The 24,003-nt window shown below is 41.1% G+C and overlaps 1 protein-coding gene across 2 annotated transcripts; it reads left to right on the top strand.

Annotated features, from left to right (window-relative positions):
- Positions 1-1,272: 1,272 nt before the first annotated feature.
- Positions 1,273-19,703, top strand: LOC131688949 (solute carrier family 2, facilitated glucose transporter member 3). 2 transcript variants are annotated; one of them, XM_058973601.1, is made up of 7 exons: positions 1,273-1,735; positions 7,273-7,377; positions 7,437-7,597; positions 7,661-8,294; positions 8,361-8,573; positions 8,638-8,740; positions 19,281-19,703. In XM_058973601.1, the coding sequence occupies exons 1-7, from the start codon at positions 1,649-1,651 to the stop codon at positions 19,544-19,546; spliced, it is 1,569 nt and encodes a 522-aa protein (XP_058829584.1). In that variant the 5' UTR covers positions 1,273-1,648; the 3' UTR covers positions 19,547-19,703. The 2 variants fall into 2 exon arrangements, with proteins under 2 accessions (XP_058829584.1, XP_058829585.1); XM_058973602.1 differs by lacking the exon at positions 1,273-1,735 and adding an exon at positions 2,657-2,811.
- The last annotated feature ends 4,300 nt before the right edge of the window (positions 19,704-24,003 follow it).

Below are 24,003 nucleotides of genomic sequence, written 5' to 3'. Positions count from 1 at the left end.
TTTTTTTTAAATTCATGACATCTTTGAAGGATTTCGAATTTTCGGAAAGTTTTATAAACGCACTGATGTCCAAAGGGCTATTAATTAGAATACTTATACATGTTCATGAATAAAATTTGTTCTAGCCTAAATGTTTGTTTTCTGTGGTTGAATTCGTACCAAGGATATAAATGCCGTACCACCAAGATATTTCTGGAACTTCGTCAAAATATACTTGATCGGTAATCAGAATGTAGAAAGTACCTTCATAATTTGTTGTCCACTTCAAATTATATTATATTCGGAACTGCTAAGTTACTTTACGCTTGTCCGGGCATACCGCAGACTCAGGTGATTCGCATTCGATAAAATGCCAAAATATCCTGACTCCTGCGGTAGAAGACAAAGAGTTCAGTCGTCGGAAAGCTCTAAGCTGGTTCATATGACCCTTGCTCTTCTGTCTATTAAAATTAAAATTATATTAAAACACTCCATGTCGTTGCCTTGCTAATTGAATGTCGTTAAAACACAAAAAATAAAAATATTTTTTTTTTCGCAGCCTTATCCATATATTTGTACTAGCGATATAAATCTATATGTTGGTCAATATTTTGGCATTTTATCCGTATTTTTATTTTATATCACAGGTTTATTGTTAAAAGCAGAAACTGTGAAGTATAAACCGAGTGATTGATATAATAGTGCATCCTCACGGTTTAAATCCGTTAGTTTGTAGATACACCACATTAGGAAGTTATACATGATGCATAAGATTATTCAATGACATTCTAAGGTAAAAAAATAAATTTTAACTACGCATCCTCAGCCATCGAGTGCGGCATTTCATCCGGAGTTGTGATGCGGCATCTATCCCTATTGTCGGGTACAAATGCCGCACGACGACATTTTCCTTTGAAATTATAGATGACCATGTTCGTGATCAGAATGCCTTCTAAAAAGTCCCAACTATGCACACTGATACATGCATTAATAACACTTTTGTAGGTGAATAATAAGGATAATTTTACTGCTTCAGTGTTATAGTTCTTCGTTCGCAATATCATAATATTGTAGTAAAGTGGCTTTATATACAAGATGTAGAGAGTTCGGCATCTCATCCGGCGCAGCAACTTTACCGAAATTACCTTGTGCAATGCAAACTTAAAACGCGTTGAAAAAGAGCTGGCATCTTGGCGTGCTTGCTACATGACCCTCGTTGCCGGTCCGCTGTACATGTGCGAGTGTGGATACAATAAAATAGTCAAAATAGAAAGTGCAGATGTGTTGCTGCGATATGCTTCCCTAACTGCAGCACTGCTGGCAGACTCATTATTATACTTGTCAGTCTTCAATTCCAAAAGTGACATGTTCAGCTAAAGCAGTCTCAGTGAATTCCGTCCTTCAATTATTTTTTTTATCAACGATTTGTGTTTGATAAAGTTATATTTAGATGTTATCACTGTAGGAACAAATACTGTTCGATTGAATTTTTCTTCATATCTAATTAGTTTGCTTACTGCTTACGTAGTTACTAATGTTATGCAAAACCAAAGCCACACTTCCGATATTTTTCTCGAAAAAAAGGTGATGACGAAAGTGAAATAGAGCACAGACCAGTTAGTGAGCCAGGAATTAATAACATACAAGGATATAACATCCCGCAAGCAGGATGGACAATAATGATCAATCAGAATCTATTATTCTGTATGAACCGGAACCCAACGCTAAAATTGTTAGTCAGCACCAGCGAACAACGGTAAGGATAATAATAAACTAGTGCGCGAAGGCTACCTTTTACTCTACAAATTCTTTCTTTCTTGCACAAAGAAATTATCGACGGGTCTAGAAAATCGAGACCTGTCTTGAACAAGTAGCAAATGTATGCTAGGAAGATTACAATCTAATACAATGTCAATAATTTAACCAGTCTGGACAGGAAATCTGTTTTTCGCTTATCCAACTATCAATCGCATAATGGTCTCAATTAGTTGGAGAGTGTCATATACTATCGGACTATTATGCATTTCTGAACGGCACCACAATGAACAACAGCTGTTTGTTGTATGTGCACCACTTTCCTGATTGTGGAACTGGTTGATTTGCAAGCAAATGTGAAATTCCTTGGTGGATATTTGTAGTATTTGTAGCGGCATTATATATTGCAGGGTAGTATCTCATTATTAAAATTTATGTTTACAATTACAGTGCGATCAGCGTGATCTAACGAACACACGATGAACAAGCTTTGTTTATTTACATACTGTGTCTTGAGGGGCATATTCAGGGATGCCATTATGCCAGATCTATCTGACACAGTACCTACGTATAGTGCTTGTTGTGGCCAACAGCCGAACTTACTGCATTATCATAATACTAATTAATAACAATCAACGGGAATAAGCGACTTAATGTATGCAGTCGTTGCCTTTTCTTGAAATAATTGAAGTTTTTTTTAATAAAAGCATATTTTTTGTTACGTCTGTATTTATTACATGGATTCGAAAATATCAGCGATATGGATTAACGAATTCATAACCCATCTATCACTCATTCCTTCGCTTTCACGAGAACAAAATATGCGAGGGTTATTATTTCCTGATCGCTTGTACGGTCCGTGAATTCATATCTCGCCGAAACTTGGGCTGATACCGAGCACGAGTGTGCAAGACTGTTGTCGATAGGCTCTGATTGCTTTAGTAATGGCTAGTAGTTAGATTCGATCGGATGTATGCGGAGTATGGATAGCTTTCTATCGCCACGTACATCAGGCTGAAAGTGCTCTCTGGATCAGAGTTGTGGATTAAGAAGATGAATAATGGCGTCGATAACAAAGTAAGTGCAATGCTAGAATGACGCGCTCATATGCTAGCAAATCATATTAATAATCAAAGTAGGGGACAGTGGAGAGTTGTGAACCATGGGGAATTGTGAACACCGTCAATATCCGCTAAGCTATAAACGATAAAAATGTGCTAACTACTGTTTAATGTTTCTACTACCATGACGTCACTTTCTCATTGGCAAATGTTGCATCAACAGAATTCTACCACAATTTTAATCGCCCCGTGCCGCAACCGTTAATGCAGGTGGCTTGGCACGAATCATGTTGCCGCATATTAATTGAGAATCAGGTCAGATTTACATCTCATCTTTAGTTTATAAATATCTTAAAATTACTAATTAAAATCTATAGTACTAATAAAAATAAACCACAAAAATATTCCATTTCTCCTAATTTTTACGATGGTTTACAACTCCCTAATACCGATTCCACGCAATCTACCGTATCTTGGTTACGATTTCAACACGAAGATGTCTTTAAACGAATGTATTTAACAAAAAGTGATCTTTATTTTTAAGCTACGTGGCTTATGAAAGTGTTATTCGAAACATATTGAACGTGAACTGTTTTGTTTTTCAATGAACATTCTATTTCGCTAATGGAATCAATCAATGTTGAGTTGACGATGTTTCTTTTTCGAGCCGCACGTTTCTTGCTCAAGATAAAGGAATAATGATTCTTTGATTTGTCGAGTGTCTGTCGCCGTGACTCATAATTTATCTTTGCGTTTGACATTAATCCAATTTAACCAAAACAGAAGTTGAAGAATGTTCTACTTGTAATCGGTATATTAATTCAAGAATGCTCATCAAAATGTTTTATTTCCTTCGAAAATTTTCATTGCGCTAGCAGTGCAAACAGTCGCAAGATTTTATGTGCCTGATGCCTATCCTTATCGATGTGCCCCTTAAATCCCGGGATCTCTGGCCCAGACCCAGCGTGTCCGTGTGCAAAAACGGTGCTGAGTTTGAGTGTGTTGGTTCATCTGTTCATCCTTTTGGTCATTGCCACTGCAATGCCTGCCACTTCCGCTGGGAGCCGTATTTTTGTAGAAAGCCACTTTTTCACTTAAACTGCCATAACAAACCAAAAAAACGCAGGCTTCTAAATTTCAAGGAACAACGTTGCTTAAGCTTTAAAACAAACCATGAAAATTTGGAGCAGTTTGTTCGAATAGTAGAAAAGTTATCCTTAAAAAATAACTGTTGTAACGGCATTTAATTAGCAAGTGACTATAAGGTGAAGAATATAAAGAGCATTAAGAGCCATAGTACTCAAGGAAGAGCAAGAAGTTGAAGGAAGAAGGTTTGGAAAAGCAAGCTTAGATCTTCCCAGCGACTAACCCTTTTGCGTTCTCGGTTCCGACAGCATGAAGTACAAAGTTGCCTTACGCTCGTCCGGACATGACGCAGACTCAAGTGACACGCATTTCAAATGCCAAAATATCCTCTCTTCTGCGGTAGAAGACGAAAGGTTAAGTCGTCGGAAAACTCTAAGCTTGTTCAGCCCTATTCCACGCTTTTCTAAACTTTCTTCCTTCAACTCCTTGCTCTTCCTTAAGTACTATGGCTCTTAATATACTTCACCTTCCAGTCTCTTAAATGCTTAAATGCTAATTAATTGCTCTCAGAACAGTTGATAATTGACTCAAGTAGTCGTTAATTCAAAAATAAACTGAACGTATAAATATGGAGCACACTGTATGAGTAGCTCCCTCCCGACGAGGACGAATACAAAAAAACTCCTTCCCGATGAGGACGAATTCAAACCAACGGATTTTCTCTACAAGGAGCTCACTAGTAGTTGCCAAATAGTCACTCTAGTCCGCAACCGCTACTCCTTTATTTGTACTCATCTTCATATTTTTGTCCCCATATGTGTGTTCAGAGAGTTGGTGCGACCTACCTCGTTTTATCGAACAATTACATTCTCCTTGACATTAGAACCACCATTCAATTCTATTGTAACAAGTCGTGCAGTGGTTGTATCGAAGCCTTTGTTTTGAAACAACGCCACACTAAACTCGTCACAGGGATTTCCTCACATCCGGCTCAAAGAACCAGATGATTATACCAATTATACATATGCCAGTATCTGAGGAATTACTTCACCGGTTTTTGTGATCGAAGGGATCAGCGTTCCGCTGCACTAATTTAACGTTTATTTTAAAAGAAACGTACAGAAACCCTCAAACTTTGAAGATGTTTTCGGATGCCTGGACCTAGTATTGTGAATCAAACGACTCTGCTCAACAAATTGGGAAAATGTTTGTTATCGAGAAGGAGTCATCAAAAGACACCGCTGCACAGTGGTCGGAAACCCCAAAAACGTGAACTTAATTCACTAGAGGCCAAACCATCGAATATATTCACAAGGTATCTTTGGACGAATTGTTCGTAAGAATATTCCCCACAACCTGATAAAAACTAAAATTAGGCATGGCTTACTACGATCAAATTTAATATAATTTTTTATGCTGCCGAGGTAGAAAGTTGGTGTCTTCGACAAAGTTTTAGAAATGCTCGTAATAAAGAATTTTGTTGAACTAGTTGAACTTGTAGGATTTAATGTTATCGATTTGTAAAGCGTTTTCTATGACAAAACCCTTAGTTTTTTTTAAATAACTTTTTCCACAGTGACTTTTCGTGCAAACCATGTTCCAGACAAATGTGGAGGCATTAAAATCACATAATATTGTTGAGGACTGTAAGTAAAAATACCCAAGTAAAAAACATTACAATTTACCTTTATTATGCGTAGTCCGGACATTGAAAATAGTTCCTGCTCGTCCATTTTGGTTTGCACCTTTCTCTCTTATACGCAGTTAAGCTTAGTGTAAAAAAATTAAAATTCTTCAATAACTTAATAACTAAAGTGTAAAAAAATTTAAAATTCTTCAATAATGAATGAATATTTTTAAAAGAGGTGTGCGCCGCGCCGCCGATTTCAGGTAATTTTTTTATATGCAGTGCTCAACAATATTTTTACATGCAGTCTTCAACACTAATTTAATTTTTACATGCAGTTTTCAACAATATTATGCGGTTTTAATACCTCAACATTTATCTGGAACATCGTTTGCACGAAAAGTCACAGCGAAAAAAGATATATTAAAAAGCTAAATTTAAGGAGTTTGCCTTAGAAAACGCTTTATAAATCGATAACATTAAATCCTACAAGCTCAAGTTGTTGAACAAAATTCTTCATTATGAGCATTCCTAAAACTTTGTCGAAGACACCAACTTTCTACCTTGTCAGTATAAAAATTTAATTTTTCTTACTCAATCATAGTGAACCATGCCTCAATTTAATTTTTATCAGATTGTGAATATATTCAATGGTTTGGCCTCTAGTGACGTTTTTGGCATTTCCGACCACTGTGCGTTGCCTGCTGGCTCGTGGTGGATTCGGATTGGTTTGTAGTAGTTGTTAAGCCAACCGACTAAACTTAAACCTCTTGTATCCCATATCTTGCTTATTTTGTTTTATTGTTTTATTAATCGTCATGTTTTCATCCATAGCTACTTTTCCTTACTTGCTGTCAAACCTTCGCGATATATCTCACCTGCTCAGGTCTGCTGCAAATATCTTACCCTGTTGGTACATGAGCCGATCCGGAGGTGTCGACCATATGGATTTACATCTGTTTACAACCACCTTCGCCGGGTTTCTTATCCTTCTTGGTGCTAGTCGTTCCTATTTATCCGCTAGCTGGTGCTGAGAACTTCTTGGCGGCAGTATTTCACCCTATACCGATGCCCATTTTCGCGATCCATTTCGCTGCCACTCTAACGGAATAATCATCGGCGGTAAAATTTCTCTAGACAACGATATCCCGATTTTATCCAACTTCGTGTTTTTCCTCTTTAACTGCCGTTGCTAGCCCGCTGACCGACATCTGCTGTCTACTCACTACTTTTGCTAATATAGAAGCTTGTCGAAACGTTAACCGATCATTCAGAGAAGCCGTCAAACTTGACATACATCCCTTTCCAGCCACCCTCGTAAAGTTTCGTCCTTGGTTTCTTCACTGACTTGTTTCTAGAGTGACCGAACTCAAATGACATTTTATGTGTCCAAACGGTTTGCAGTGTATTTTTTTCTGGACAGGAAAATAATAAATTTTCAAAAGTAATTCAAAGCGTTCATGAGGGGGTTTGAACCCCCAAACCCCCCTCCCTCCGTGCGTACGGGCCTGAACATTAGAATTCATTTTCTTAGAAATTCAGTAAGTTGAATATAATTGTACGATATTCAATTAAATGAGTTACAGTTTACATCTACGAAATGTTGTAGGCAAAAAAATGAAGTAAAATTTAATAAGTTGAAAGTTGACTTAATTTATTTGATGTAGTCGTTCATCAATCCACAGAAATGATTTTATACCGCATTTCACACAGGCTATAATTACCTAACCTTTCAAAGCAAATTACCTTTCACAACTCTTCTAGGAAGCGAAATGGACGTTCTGGCTCCTCACAGCAGGCATCTCCACCACATTTGGAGCTGCCATTCCTACCGGTTACAATATAGGAGTAATAAATGCCCCAGCTGACGTAAGTCGAGCCTATCAATAATATTAACATTTATGACAATTTTTGGAACATGATTACAGTTCATCAAAGAATGGTGCAACGAAACCATATACGAAACCTACGGAACAGTGTTAAGTAGTGATGCTTTAGATACCTTCTGGGCAATTGTAGTGTCGATATTTTTGATCGGAGGTGTAGTTGGTTCCTTGGGTGGTGCGTGGGTAACCGATAAACTAGGAAGGTATGTATTGAATGGTTCCGAAAGTTATCTATTATAACTTAACAATCGGTTCCCATACTATAGAAAACGAGCCTATCTGGGATGTGGAATACTGCTTGTGCTTGGTGGAATATGTTTCCAGTTCTGCAGAGCAGTGGGTTCCGTAGAGCTTTTGTTGCTCGGACGAATCCTGGTCGGTTTAGCAGCAGGACTCACAACTAGTACGGTACCAATGTACTTAACAGAATTAGCACCTATAAGTTTGCGTGGCGCACTAGGTGTGTTTGCCTCTATTGGCGTTACCGGCGGAGTTGTGGTAGGGCAAGTGATGAGCTTGGAAGAAATTTTCGGCACCGATGAGCTATGGCAGTTTGCACTGAGCTTTTATGTCATCCTAGTACTCACTTTTTTCGTACCCTATCATTGGCTTCCTGAAAGTCCAAAGTACCTGTATGTGATAAGAAAAAAGCGAGACGAAGCAATCTATGAAATAAGGCGGCTAGGAGGTAAGAACGCGGGGGATGACTACGTGAAACAACAGATAGAGGCGATGCGTGGTGAAGATGCTCCAATAGGTGAATGTGAAGACCACGAAAACGAACGGCATAAATCCAACAAGCGATCCATATGGTCTGTATTGACCGATCCTACACTGACACTACCTTTGATACTGGTATGTGCCTTACAAGGAGGACAACAACTCTCCGGAATCAATGCGGTTAGTAAACTTTAATTTAACTTTAACTTCAATTTAATTTAATGGTAATATTTTCTTTTTTATTAGGTGTTTTTCTACTCTGTATCCATCTTCAACTCAGTAGGACTTAGTCCCACGGATGCCAAGTTCGCAAATCTTGGTGCTGGATGTTTGAATTTGTTTATCGCTTTCTTCACCCCAATTTTGATGCAACGGTTTAACAGACGTTTTCTCGCCATTTTATCTTGTTCTATGTGTGCTGTTTTCTTGTTTTGTCTGACATTCATCGTGTATTTTATCGTAAGTATTGGACAAGTATTTTTCATAGAACTGAATGATGATATTCAATGCTATAATATTTCAGGAGGAAGTAAGCTGGTTCTCTTATGCAAGTGTTATTGCGGTCCTACTCTACATAACATTTTATCAAATTGGTCTGGGCCCAATACCATATTTTATCGGTTCAGGTATGATGCTAAGTTACGCTCCAATTAAATGTACTATAAGTTTGATCGGTTCACACTCTTTTTGGGAACGATAATTCTTGTCAAACTGCTTACTGGGGTTCATTGATTAGGTTGGTTCCGATAAATGCCAAAGCTTTTTTACCAGCATTACATTTTGCAGAACGTAGCAATCCCCAGAAAACTAATCTCCAGAAAGTACCAAAGCTCAGACAACTTTTCCCCGGAAAAAAAATCACCGCTGATTGGATTTCCCAGTTTTCAACTGCAACCAGAATATTTTGTAAACCGGTGCCCCCCCCCCCCCTTTCTAACCGAAAAGTGATCTAGTTAAAAGCGTGTGTATATAACCCTTTCATTAAGGGACCATCCATAAATGACGTAGCATAATATGGGGGAGGGGGAGTTTTGTATTTTGTGATGATGTGTGACGACAGGGGGCAGGGGTTCATGTCAAGCTACATAGCTTTTTAAAGGGGAATACCTAACATCGCTTCTTATTTTTTTTAATTACGGAGACAAGGGGGAGAGTTACTGTCAAGCTACGGGTATTTAGAGGTTTGTGACGAAATGCTACGATGGGGGAGGGGGATGTTTAAAATAACTCAAAAATGATACATCATTTATGGATGGTCTCTAATACTAATTTTTGTAAATCATTATGAAGTGTTATGGTGTTATTTAGTACAATGTAACTGATTGAATCACTATCGTTGATTGATAAAACAGATACGAGAAGTCCTTAGTGACTTCTCCATGAGCAACATAATTTATGTTTATGATTGTTCGTGATGTTTATGATTGGCCAAGTTCTTCGCAAATCTTCACGCACGCCAGGAAACGCGTTTCGACAATTCGAAGTTCAATTTTCCAAATCGTGATCTAGACGCGTGCCCCCACCCCTTTACCAACCGGCTGGAGCTGCCTATACCATGATTTGTGTTACTGTGTCTGCATTGCTCTAGGTTGGCCACGCTATGCAACATGAGACATCCACCTCTGCTACAGAATTACCTGCACGGACCACGGTGGGATCTTTGGTCGTATGTTAAAAGCGAAGGAGGTGGGAGGAATGGAAGAGCGTCTTTTTACCATGCTATGTAAACATCTGTTCCGGAGCAGATGTCTGGTCAGCTATATCCAAGATGGCAGCCCCATCTCGAGGCTAGGTGTCACAGCCCTGGTAAGGCGGCATGTCGAATAAACAACTAAACAACCCCGAAAAATGTAACAACAGATACAGTATGGAACAATCGGCAAAGAATACGGTAATGTTCAACGGCAACACACGTGGACCCATCCAATTGATGAAACTTGCTCGAAAATTGACCATCTTTTGATGGAAGGGCGACTTTTCTCAGTTTTCATTGGTGTCAGGACCGAACGTCACCATTGCCCAGTCTCTGGTAGTGTTTAAGTTCGCGCAAGACTGTCCAGCATAACCGATTCCAAGGACGAGAGAACCATGCGCCTGAACATACAACGACTATCGGCGGATTGTGTTGTCCGGGATTTTGCTCAAAAGCTCGACGAACGGCCAACGGGGGTTAATATGTAGACAGTTTGAAGGCAGAAGTGGTCGTCTTCTACATTTTCGAGCATAAGTGAACTGCGTAATCTATATCTAGTGCACTTTTGCATAAAAAACAAAATTCGGTTTGCTTCTAAAACCGAACATGTTTGATCCTGAATGCGCTGTGTCAGGAGAGCGAACAACGAGGGAAACGAACCAAACATTTCATTCTTCGTGACGGCCATGAATTGAATTTCGTTTTTCTTTCAAGTTCACGCAGCTTTTTTAAGCTCTGATGGTAGATAATGTTTGAACACGGCTTTCCGACAAAAGTGTTTAAGCTGAATTGGTCAAAATCAAGCGTCAAAATTGGCGGAGAGACATCCGGCTCGTTTGTGATGTTAGATTGATTGATGAAGCGATGCACTCTCTAATCTATTGTTCAATATAGCACTCGAAGTTGCGATGCAAAGATCTGATGTACAAAAAAACGGAACCATCATCACGAGATCTAGCATGCTTCATGGCTTCGCGGATAACGCCTACATCATTGAAGTTAATCGCAGAATCGAGAATCAGGCTGACTGACAAAGTTAACTATTAGATAACGAGGCGACTCGAACGGTGTTGGCTTCGACGGGGGAATCGACAGGTTACGGTACGAGGTTGTCGACAATTAAAAATATCTTGAAGCAATAGTGATATGGATAACAAAGTTAGTGGGGAGGTAAAAAGACGTGTTATGGCTGCAAATAGGACTTTCCATATTCTACATATTTGATATTGTCCCACAACCTAGACTACCGGTACGCGCATAACAGTACCATATGCAACATCATCATGTCGAGAAAATGCGCCCATAAGATGTTTGTTTCACTACAACTACACTATTTCCTACTACTTGCACACCTTGCTCTATACAAATCACTAATACTTCCTGCAGGGATGCATGAACCACAGCTCGAGAGCCTAACACGAGCTGAGCGGCCGCTTTGAACGAACCAAAAGCAATAAGCACTGACACCGATCATGCTAGGTAACCTTCGCGCTCGAGCTACTACGATAAACTGGCATCATGAGCTAGCTCAGTAAGCTGGCACGAGTAAGCTCGGTGAGCTAGCTCAGTGAGCTAGCACGAGTTAACTCAATGAGCTGGCACGGTAGGCTTGTCCAATGAGCTAGAACGGTGCAGTAGTATTAGCTATGGAACGAAAGAATAGGACAAAGCAAGAAATATGCATTGGTGAATGTGCGACAGGTTGCTGAAAAACGATGCAGTTGTTTTTTTATTCTACTTTGCTATAGCTGAGCAATAGCTCCGTGCAGCGTGCTAGCGAGAGCTTTCGCTCATCGGTGCTCGTGCTACTTGCTAACTCTAGCTCATCGGAAACTAGCACAAGCACTAGCTCAATGAATTTAGCTCTGACACATTATGAGCCAATGCACATTTTAGACGAAATAAATGTGTTCAACAGCGTCACTTTTTGATGTAAAGCCAGAGTGCGCAGCGAGTGCATCCATACCTGCCGTGTGAAGTTCGTGACAAGACTGTCCCAGTTTAATGAGACCATTAGTCGGATCGAGTTGGCAAAAATCACTCCTAGGATTGTAGTGCTGTTGTCCGTCTGAAGCCATGGCACCGTTACAGGATTCGTCGTTAGACCAACATCAATAGCTGTAGTTTTTGTTTCATTCAGACGGGCACCAGTTACGCGTTCGAACCGCCTGAATAAAACCCGCATTTCATTCAGCTGGTCTGCGCTGCTAACAATTGCACTAATGTCGTCCGCATATGTAACGATTACGTCTGCTCCACACACCTGTTCCGAACTCTTCAATAACGGGTGAAGCTGAATTATGAACAGGTGCATCGCTAGAGGGTCTCCCTGCCTTACCGATCGCTGAATGGGGAAGGGTGCAGAAAGGTGTCCATTTATTAGCAACCGTGACGAAGAAACTGCTGCTATATGGGAGAGCAACTCAACCAGCGCAGTATTAAATCCAAGCGCACGCATGGTGCGAAAGAGAAACTGATGGACCACCCTATCAAACGCGTGGTCGAGATCGAACGGCACCAGTTTGTCTCTTCGCTTGTTTGTTTTTAGCTGAGCAATTTTATCTTTCAGTGCAAGGGTGGCCTGAAAGATGTTTTTTTTTCGGAATTGGAGCACTTTTGTGAGTCGGTTAGTACACTATGCGATCGCAGTACATTTTCGAGACGCTGCTTAAGGATCCGAGAGAGGATTTTGTAATCATAGTTGAATAAACTTATTGGCCTGTACGCACGCGCAGTTTCCCCTTCACCACGTTTCTTGACCAACACGATCACACCATCTAGAAACTGTGCGGGTAAATTTGATCTGATTTCCTCATTTAAAATAAGGTTCAGTTCGCGGTGAATGACGTCAAATGTTCGTAGGTATAATTCTTTTGGCAAACCGTCGGGGCCGGGTGATTTTCTGGAAGCGCTGGTGCAGATTGCGGTCAGAATTTCTGTCGTCGTAATTTTGTTCATAGTGGCTTCATTTGCGGGGTCGTGCTCAGGGAGCACTCTGTTGCATTGGAAGGGACCATCTTCTTCTTCTTAAACTTCGCCACGTGCGTACAGGTCGGAGAAATATTGAACTATATGATCCTGAATGGTAGCCGAATCATCGATGACTTCGTCTCTCTCGGTCCGTAGGTGCTCGATAGTTGTTTTCCGTCTCGCTCGTTCCCCTGGCTGGTACGTCGAGAGAGGTTCTCTCGCCACATGAGTTTCGTTGATCCGTATAAACATCTCAGAGTAGTTCCGTTGGTGTGTGAGCCTTCAGTCGATTGATGATGGTGAGCATCGAACGGTTGTTTTGGTAGTTGTCGTATGCCTGGCGTAGTAAGCCGTAAAGCCGCTGTTGTTCACGATAGAAATCATCGAAAGAAATTTTTGATTTCCATCGGAAAAGATTTTATTTTTGGCTTGGCACACGACAACCACCACTCCATCCACAATGGGAAGTTTCAGCACTGACGAGTGTATTATTGCCGGAGTGACAAAAAGCCACGACCATGCGGTCTGTCCGAGAAAGGAAGACAAATTCTCACAGTTACGGCTTTATGGTCCGAAAAACAGCAGACATGGACAGCTGTTGATTTCAGCTGATTTCGGAGGCCTGCGCTCACATACATACGATCGAGCTGGGAGGAAGCGTGATCGGAGATGCAGCCAGACATCGTGAAGGTGCAATTGTTGAGCGGTGGCTTGTAGAGCAGGGCTAGAGTTGTTTCCCGTCGCATAACATAACCGCAGTACGCAGTTAAAATCCCCCGCTAAGATGGTGTGCTCACGCTCGGCACGTTGGGCCGTACCCGATGGGGCATCTATATTGCACAGTGTTATGTTGCTTACACAGAGGGCGAGCAGTCTCCCATCCAGGCTCTTCTCTATGTGTGAGAATTTAATATGTTCTTTTAGAGCAATTGCTGTTCCTCTCCTAGCATGGTCAACGTTGCAGACGACGTAGCCGGGAATAGTTAGTTGTTCGTTTTCAACCTCTTGAAGAAACACGATGTCGAGATCCGTCGAGCGAACGAATGTGCGGAGAGCGTTAACTTTTGTTGTGTTGGTGATCGTATTGATGTTTATGGTTCCTATATTACAGCTAACGTAGTCCGAAATCTGAACGCATGCTTGTTCGGTGGTGGAGGTAAAGTCTTCTTCGCCATGCCGCATTTTCTTGCCCGGCGGTAGTCTTCGTGAGCGTCGGCTAGATGCCGAGTTTTGAGATGCTTGCGAGCAGTCCGTCTCGTTACCATCAACTTTGCGCTGTGTGACGACGTACATGTCTCGATGGTTTCTCGGGGCTTTGGAGCATGTTGACCGAGTGCCACCGAATCTTGTGTCGAGGGCTTTGAGTCCGATGGTTGTGGTAAATCGGCTGATTTCGGCATAGGCTTGTTCGGCTTTAACGGTTTTTTCTGCTGTACGGACATTTTTGTCACGTTTACGTACGATTGGTCTGCTGAGAGTTTCTGCACGAGCAGTTTTTTTATTTTGCTCACAAGGGATGCCGATGTGTGTGAATTCGTATGCAACGGCATTTTCTTCTCCCTGAATAGTGACGAGAGAAGGGATGTTCTACTTCACCACCATCCGAGCGACACGAACACCGGTCTTCACGCCTTCGAAAGCGCCGTATCGATTGTCCCACTCGAACGTTGAGTATTTCACCATATTCGGTGAGGAAGGTAGAGACTTGTTCGTTGGTGATGTCTTCGGGAAGGTCAAAAATTTGCACCTCCACACCGCCATCCGCCATCGTTATCCGTAACTTGTACACTTTTCCTTCGAGAACGAACTCGTGTTTGCTGTCGTGTTCTTCTACGATCATCTCTGCTAGGGAAAGGTTGTTGACCTTTACAAAGGCACATCCCAGTCTTCTGCTTGGCTGGATTTGGAGCACGTTTTCTCGAGTGAAACCGAGTTCCTTCCCGATGAGTTTCAGAATCACATCGTGGGAGGGATGCTTCGGAAATTGCGAGTAGTCCACGCGGAATGTATTTTCTCGCTTCATGGAATAGCACCGCTGCGACAATCGCGCAGTGCTTCGGACACCGATGATAAAAGCAAAAATCGTATGATATTGTTCGCGGGCTAACTTCGATTTTAGACACGTCTGAGACAAATCGACCGATCAGCAGGGAAGCTTGCTGTTAACTGATTGCTGATGATGATCTGCATCGCTCTATGTATCTATCGATTCACCCAGACCTGGGGTAAAAAATGAGAATTGATTAAAACATTATTTCATTCCCATTTCGTGAAAAAATCCTGGAAATATGTACAGCATAGATTAAGCTTCTATGTAGTGTTTAAAGTTTTTAGAAAACAGTAGAATCATGTGACTATTTATTTATTTATTAACAGATTAAGGCCGAAGTGGCCTGTGCTGTATACAAAAGATTCCTCCATTCCACTCGGTCCATGGCCGCGCGTCGCCAGCCACGCAGTCTGCGAAGGGTCCGCAAATCGTTTTCCACCTGGTCGATCCATCGTGCTCGCTGCGCGCCACGTCTTCTTGTACCGGTCGGATTGCAATTGAGAACCGTTTTCACCGGGCTAATGTCCGACATTCTGGCTACGTGCCCGGCCCACCGTAGTCGTCCGATTTTCGCGGTATGACAGATGGGCGGCTCCCCCAACAGCTGATGCAACTCATGGTTCATTCGCCGTCTTCCATCTGCACTCCACCGTAGATGGTACGCACCACTTTCCGTTCGAAGACACCAAGTGCGCGTTGGTCCTCCACGAGCATGGTCCAGGTCTCGTGCCCGTAGAGAACTACCGGTCTAATCAGCGTCTTGTAGATGGTCAACTTCGTACGACAGCGAACTCTGTTCGACCGAAGTGTCTTGCGGAGGCCAAAGTAAGCACGATTTCCTGCCACGATGCGTCTACGAATCTCTCTGCTGGTATCATTGTCGGCGGTCACCAGTGAGCCCAAGTACACGAACTCTTCAACCACCTCGATTTCGTCGCCACCGATGCAAACTCGAAGCGGGCGGTTCTCATTCTCTTCTCGTGAACCTCTTCCTATCATGTACTTTGTCTTCGACGTGTTGATGGCAAGTCCGACGCGCTTGGCTTCTCTTTTCAGTCTGATGTAGGCTTCCTCCATCTTCTCAAAGTTTCGTGCAATAATATCAACGTCATCGGCGAAGACAAGTAGCTGAACGGACTATGTGAAAATCGTACCACTCGTGTCGATCCCTGCTCTTCTTATTACACCTTCCAGTGCGACGTTGAATAACAAACACGAGAGACCATCACCTTGCCGTAACCCTCTGCGTGATTCGAAGGGACTCGAGAGCGTCCCTGAGACACGTACTACGCACATCACCCGATCCATCGTCGCCTTCACTAATCGCGTCAGTTTGTCCGGGAATCCGTACTCGTGCATAATCTGCCATAGCTGATCTCGATCGATAGTGTCGTATGCGGCTTTGAAGTCGAAGAACAAATGATGTGTGGGCACATTGTACTCGCGGCATTTCTGCAGTACTTGACGAAGAGCGAACACCTGGTCCGTGGTAGATCGTTCGCTCATGAAACCCGCCTGGTACTGCCCCACGAACTCTCTTGCAATTGGTGATAGTCGACGGCATAGTGTTTGGGAGAGTACCTTGTAGGCGGCGTTCAGCAGGGTAATTACAGCAATCCAGCTTGTCGCCCTTTTTGTAGATAGGACACACGACACCTTCCATCCACTCCTCCGGTAAAATCTCCTGCTCCCAAATCTTGGTAATCACCCAGTGCAGCGCTTTAGCCAGTGGCTCGCCACCGTGTTTTAGTAGCTCGCTTGGTATTTGGTCAACCCAGCGGCTTTATTATTTTTGAGCCGGTTAATCTCCTCCTGGATTTCTTGGAGATCCGGAGCCGGTAGTGTAATGTCTTTCGCGCGTGCTCCCAGGTGCGTTACCGTGCCTTCCTCGTCGTCTGCTGCATCGCCGTTCAGGTGTTCTTCGTAGTGCTGCCGCCACCTCTGGATCACCTCACACTGGTCCGTGAGAAGATTCCCGTTTGTATCTCTGCACATGTCGGCCTGTGATACGTGGCCCCTGCGCGAGCGGTTCAACTTCTCGTAGAATTTCCGTGTGTCTTTAGCGCGGTACAGCTGCTCCATCGCTTCGCGATCTCGGTCTTCCTGCTGGCGCTTTTTGGTCCGGAAAACCGAGTTCTGCCTGTTCCGTGCCTGTTTATATCGCGCCTCGTTCGCCCTCGTGCGGTGTTGCAGCATTCTCGCCCATGCTGCATTCTTCTCTTCGACTAACTGCTCGCATTCGCCGTCGTATCAGTCGCTTCTTCGGTCCGGGCCCACCGTACCTAGTGCAGTGGCTGCGGTGCTACCTATGGCGGATCGGATATCTCTCCAGCCATCTTCAAGGGCAACTGCGCCTAGCTGCTCTTCCGTTGGTAGTGCCACTTCCAACTGCTGCGCGTATTCTTGAGCCACTCTGCCATCTTGTAGCCGCTCGATGTTCAGCCGCGGCGTTCGGCTTCGACGAGAGCTATGCACTGTCGAAAGTTTTGAGCGCAAGCATACTGCAACCAGGTGGTGGTCCGAATCTATATTCGCACTGCGATAAGTGCGGACGTTTGTGATGTCCGAGAAGAATCTACCGTCGATTAGAACGTGGTCGATTTGATTTTTTGTTACTTGGTCCGGTGATCTCCAGGTGACTTTGTGGATATCTTTGCGAGGGAAGAAGGTGCTTCGGATTACCATTCCACGGGAGGCTGCGAAGTTCACACATCGTTGGCCGTTGTCATTTGATACGGAATGCAGGCTGTTAGGCCCGATCGCTGGTCTGTACATTGCCTCCCTTCCTACCTGTGCGTTCATGTCGCCGATGACAATTTTCACGTCTCGCAGAGGGCAACCGTCGTATGTCTGCTCCAGCTGCATGTAGAACGCTTCTTTCTCGTCATCGGGTCTCCCTTCGTGTGGGCAGTGCACGTTGATGATGCTGTAGTTGAAGAAACCGCCTTTGATCCTCAACTTGCACATCCTTGCGTTGATCGGCTGCCACCCGATCACACGTTGGCGCATCTTGCCCAGCACTATGAAGCCGGTTCCCAGCTCGTTGGTTGTACCATAGCTCTGGTAGGAGGTAGCCGCTCGATGCCCGCTTTTCCACACCTTCCGTCCCGTCCAGCAAAGTTCCTGCAGCGCCACGATATCGAAGTTGCGGGGGTGTAGCTCGTCGTAGATTATCCTGTCACATCCTGCGAAGCCGAGCGATCTGCAGTTCCATGTTCCGAGTTTCCATTCGTGATCCTTTGTTCGTCGCCTGGGTCGTTGCCGATTGTTCTGGGTCGTATTCTCTTCTGTATTGTTCGTTATGTGGGTTTTTTAAGGGGCGGCTTATAGGGCCTACGCCAACCACCTGTCTCGCCAGTGGGCCATCGTGCCAGGACTGCTTAAGGTCCCACCTGGGCACCAGGACAGGTTTACACCTTCCGAAGAAGGGTAACCCCCCCCCTTCTCTGCCAGCATACGACCAAAGTTCCCACCGGGGTTGGTTACCCGATCTTCACTAAGGTTACTCGTATCCCAATCGACGCCACGAGGAGGCCAGGGCTAGGAGTTACTGGGCAGGAAGCTAAGGACCGCAAGGGGGGTCTATTTTATGCCTTCAGGTACAAGAGGCATACGCACTGCCCAGTCATTGCCGACCATGTGACTATTACTGCCTTTAATTCAGTTGAAAGTGAAGTTAGCAGGTGTACTTTCAACTGACGGTGAATGCACACACACACACACACATATATATATATATATATATATATATATATATATATATATATATATATATATATATATATATATATATATATATATATATATATATATATATATATATATATATATATATATATATATATATATATATATATATATATATATATATATATATATATATATATATATATATATATATATATATATATATATATATATATATATATATATATATATATATATATATATATATATATATATATATATATATATATATATATATATATATATATATATATATATATATATATATATATATATATATATATATATATATATATATATATATATATATATATATATATATATATATATATATATATATATATATATATATATATATTACAATTTGTCTAATTAGTACGTTGGTGTACTGGTGTTTGAATTAACAGTCCATCAGCCGTTTCTTATTACACACCAAAGCTTTCTCGAACAGAATAATGCTTTGAGTCGGTACGATACTATATTCTGAAGTCAGTCAAAATAGAAGATCAAATTCAGTCTCATAATGTAGGTAGTACAAAAGTTTTAATTTGAACCTTTCTACTTTTTGTTATTTTTTATTTAATAAATTAGATTTGTTTTTCCCTCGGAGAAAAATCGGAGCAATTCAAGAGTCCTACACTATATTCTAGCATTACTGTTAACGTGCAATATTACATAAAAAACTAAAAACATTTAATTTTTCTAGAACTGTTCGAGGTTGGACCCCGGCCTGCGGCTATGGCAATGGGCAGTTTATCATCTTGGGGCTGTAACTTTTTAGTAGCCATGCTGTTTTTAACCCTCCAGAAAGCTTGGGGAGCCTTTGTCTTCCTACCATTTACGGTGACCTGTGTGCTGCTCACGATATTACTTAGGATTTATCTACCAGAAACCAGGGGGCGTCACATCTCCTCAATTGTACCTCTCGTCGCGAATGGCTTCCAATCGAAACCGTTGGTGCCTTGGACGTAGAAAATAGAAACGTACTCACAAAACGCTTCACGGAACTTTTGCTATACGAATTTTCCCAATTGGATTCAACGCACTCTAGTACTACTAGTTCAATTCTAATGAACAACCTACTCAAAACACGAATTTACAAAATAAACGAGAGCATTTTGCTATAAAATCTTTGTTTTTTTATTCTATAGGTAAACGATATTTATTATAACACAAATACTTTAGTATTTTAAAAGCACAAGAACCTTTCTTTGAGCATGTATAAGAATAGAACTTTTGGTAGTATGCGTAGGAAAAAATATGATCATATTTGCCACCGGTTTATCCATATTAAGCCTTAATAAACTCCATATTAAGCCTTAATAAACTCTAAATACAATAAATTATTATGATTCAAATTATTGTCTATCCTGAGATAAACTAGCGTTTCGTCGATTTGTTGCTATATGTGACACATTAGTGCGAACAAAGCAAAAATAAACGTCAAACCGTTTTTTCGCTTGCACTAATACAAAGTGAACCTTCGCTTAATTTGGCGCATGGCTGAAATGTCACGATGTGGATTTTAGAAAATTCGCAATATGCAAAATAGTTGTAGGAAAACCTAGCTGATGATGGTTTTAGAAAAGTGGCTGTGGTTTCCAGCACTAGCAAACCGTGTGATCTGCCACACCTATTTATACTACATTGAGCTGCAGTCCGCTTGTAAAAAAAATCTAACACCCGAGCAGGGTGGCCAGATAGAATTCCTTAATATCGGTAGGGTCACTGAAAGTTTATCGGTAGGCCGGGTTGTTGTCCCAAAAACGTAGTGTTGACATCGTTCACATAGAATTGTAAAATACTGAAATACAGATCTCAGACCAAATCCAACCCAAAAAAGGGAAAGTTGAGTAGGATGTGTCCAAAATCAATAAAAATCGGTAGTTTTCGGTAGGTATAACAAAATATCGGTAGTTTTGCCTTGGTCGTCCGTGAATCGGTAGGGAAGACCAAAATCGGTAGGACTACCGATAAATCGGTAGGTCTGGCCACCCTGACCCGAGGATCAAAGAGAATAGGGAAAGAGACGAAGAGTGAAAATCAGTCAAAACGGCAACACTCCCTTTATGATGATTTCAACACTAGAATTTTGGCAACCGCTTCCACAGGCAGCACCAGGGTGGCCAGACCTACCGATTTATCGGTAGTCCTACCGATTTTGGTCTTCCCTACCGATTCACAGACGACCAAGGTAAAACTACCGATATTTTCTTATCCCTACCGAAAACTACCGATTTTTATTGATTTTGGACACATCCTACTCAACATTTAATTTTGAGTTGGATTTGGTCTGAGATCTGAGTTTTCAGTATTTTACAATTCTATGTCAACACTACGTTTTTGGAACAATAACCCGGCCTACCGATAACTACCGATAAACTTTTAGTGACCCTACCGATATTTGGGAATTCTATCTGGCCACCCTGGGCAGCACTTTAAATGACTTCTACACTCAAAAAATAAATCACGTAGCTATTACATGAAAACTTATATAGATCTCATCCACCGCACTTTTCACATGAATTCTATCGGGTGGTCCAGTATATTTAAGTCAGCTTCAATATCTGATGGATCATGTAAACGTTATGTGATTTTCATATAATTTTCGAATGAATTTCATGTAAAAATAACATGAAGCCAAACGTAACAACTACATGAACTCAAACGTAATATTTACATGAAACCAAACATAGTAACTACATGGAACCGTACACACAATGTATGTGTATTACTAGTAATTAATTACTAGTAATTAAAGTAACTAGTTAATTAATTTTGAACAGCTTATATTTCACTTGTTTTCATTTATTGAACAATTTATATGAAATAACCTAATTGTAAATAAAATAATACTTTCACTGTCCGTGCCTGAATGCATTTTTTGCTTGCAGTTCAGTTTGGTAATAACAATCGTTCATTTGCCCCATCATTTGAGTTCTGGTTGAGAAGGCCAAAAACCACGACGTGTAGCGCGATCGATACCACATGGTTCTGATACAGAAATTTGACTAAGAACGTCCATTGTATCTGCCTTAGTTTCCTTCCTATTTGAATGTCATAATGTTGTTTCATCAAAAAATGCAACGAAATAAAGTGTAGTCTTGAAAACGTCCAATAAACCAGTAGACAAAATACACTTTGAGGGGGAAACATGCACGAAAACATATTCTGTTTATTGTTGAGGCTGTGTTTTCTATGCGGTGGTGGGATTGTTGAAATTGGTGAAAAAGTCCTGTAAAATAAAAAAAAATCATATCGAGCAGCATTCTATTATATTATAAGAAATACTTACAATGGGAAACTTCCACCAAAGAATCTGGGATAGCAGCAACCAATTATTAGCCATTTTATAATTCATTTTTTCGTATAGGAAATCCATGTAAACTGCGTTTTAACGATACTTTTCGCATCACTTAAATAATATGTGACAAGCACATAGCTTTTACAGGGTAGCCGTATGATGTTCATAGGAATCACATAATGTTTGTAAGAATTTAAAAAGTAGACATTTACAGGATCATTCACATAAAATCAAAGTGATTTATTTTTAGAGTGTATTATATTTTGAAAACAAACCGTATGTCGATCGTTGGATTTGTTTATCAAACAATGCGCATTTCGAAACAAAGAGATGAAATAATTCTATAGCTTGTTTTTACTCATACATATACCAACGACACGACTAGACACTTGCATTCCAAAACTGTATCTCAAATCTGACTACCCCTCAGTGACTCAGGTAACTGGTACTGTCAAATTTGATATATGGTTAGAAAATATACAAAACTAGCAGCACTAATGAAGCTGTTATTTTTTCCTAACAACGATTATGCTCCGTTGCAATCCCTGGTTACGCCGACGAAAATAAATCAACAAAATAATTAAACCGTTGACGTTGGCTGCAAATGTGAAAAGTATATTCGGCAATAAATTACAAAATTAGCGCTGCTTTCCAGAGGTAAGTTATTTAATTAATTAAGAACTAGCTATTGACGACTCATCCTACTTTCAGCACCCTCGAATGATCGATACCTGTTTTGTTAAACAAATCGCTCCCTAAAATCAAAACATCTTCCCTTGCCTAGTATGGTGGATAGTGCAGCAAAAACGTTAAAACGAATTCAATTTGGTATTTGGTTAGCACCTAGGATAGGATCCGCCAGCTGGCTTCTTCTTATATTTTACTAATCCCTGTTGAAAACGACATACCCCCACTCGACCAATGTTGCCAAAATATTTGTTTTGTTTCGTTCGTATATTTGTTCTGATTAAAATATTCTATATTATGTACCAATTTCATGGAAAAATCAAAGATTTAGTCTTTATATCTGCATTTAAACGATCATAACGTTTTTTCCATCGGAATACAGCAAAACAAAATAATATATATTCGTTGTTGGACATTACGAAAAATATCTTCACGCCTCTTCATTTTTGTAAGTTGCTTTCTGAGTCAAGCAACCTCTGTCACAAGAATAATTTTCTCTGTTCGGATTTATTTTAAATATTCTAAAACTACTTTTCTGCAAGGTTTAATTTTTGTTTTGGAGGAATGTATAGGTTTTTACATGTGATTGTTTCGGAGAAAACAGCAGTAGAAAATACACTCTCCTATTTACACCGATGATCGATTCAGTTGAAAACTGTACAATTCAACTGTATCGATAATACCAAAGGAAGAACAAGAAGCGACTTCCGGGATAACTTTCTCCCTGTTTGCTCAGTACTTCCAATTTACTCGGTACTGGAACAAAGACAATTTTTACATGATGTTCAAAATATTTTCATACTTACGCTACACAGCCTGTTGATTTCGAAAAGAGGCATTTCCGCATTACTCCGCACACAGAACAGAATCCACGATAACCGCGCTACCGGATCTCTTGGGAGCTTCAGTTCTGGATAATATGTTTGATTTCGTCTGCCAAATAATGCCTGCACTTCATAATTACAGACGGATGTTATAGAAAGCGGTATCTCGAGAAAACAAAAAAATCAACACGGTTAACAATCGTCGTTTTATGTTTGATATCACAATATGACAACACTTCCAAGCAGCCCTTTGGTACTTTTAGTTTCCAAGCCGAAGGTTTGCCTATGTCACTTTCGTCCAATCACGAGCTGGTTCAGAATTGGTTCAAAAACAGAAGACAGAGCTGGCGGATCCTATCCTAGGTTAGCACGACATTAATTGATATTGAACATATTAAAGGTATAAATAAAGCGTTTTAGACAATGATGATTTTGGTATCTTATAAAAACAAAATATGATTAGAAGTCCACGTCCAGCCCGATGGCGCTTTATCGTGTTCATGGAAGTCCACCTGATTTAGAAATAGTTAAACAGCACAAAGTTATCGCTCCCGGCATGAATATGAATCTCCGGCCCTATTCTGCGCGGCGTGTGACGGGAGACGACTAATCTC

Source organism: Topomyia yanbarensis, chromosome 3 (assembly GCF_030247195.1).
Source record: "Topomyia yanbarensis strain Yona2022 chromosome 3, ASM3024719v1, whole genome shotgun sequence".
NCBI classification, from domain to species: Eukaryota; Metazoa; Arthropoda; class Insecta; order Diptera; family Culicidae; genus Topomyia; species Topomyia yanbarensis.
This window is presented reverse-complemented; position numbering and strand designations above follow the sequence as displayed.

Excerpts from the sequence above, each read along its gene's own strand:
- LOC131688949 (XM_058973601.1), top strand. The coding sequence starts at position 1,649 with ATGGACAATAATGATCAATCAGAATCTATTATTCTGTATGAACCGGAA. Across the intron at positions 1,736-7,272 it reads GTCAGCACCAGCGAACAACG|GAAGCGAAATGGACGTTCTG; the intron begins GTAAGGATAATA and ends CAACTCTTCTAG. Across the intron at positions 7,598-7,660 it reads GTAACCGATAAACTAGGAAG|AAAACGAGCCTATCTGGGAT; the intron begins GTATGTATTGAA and ends CCCATACTATAG.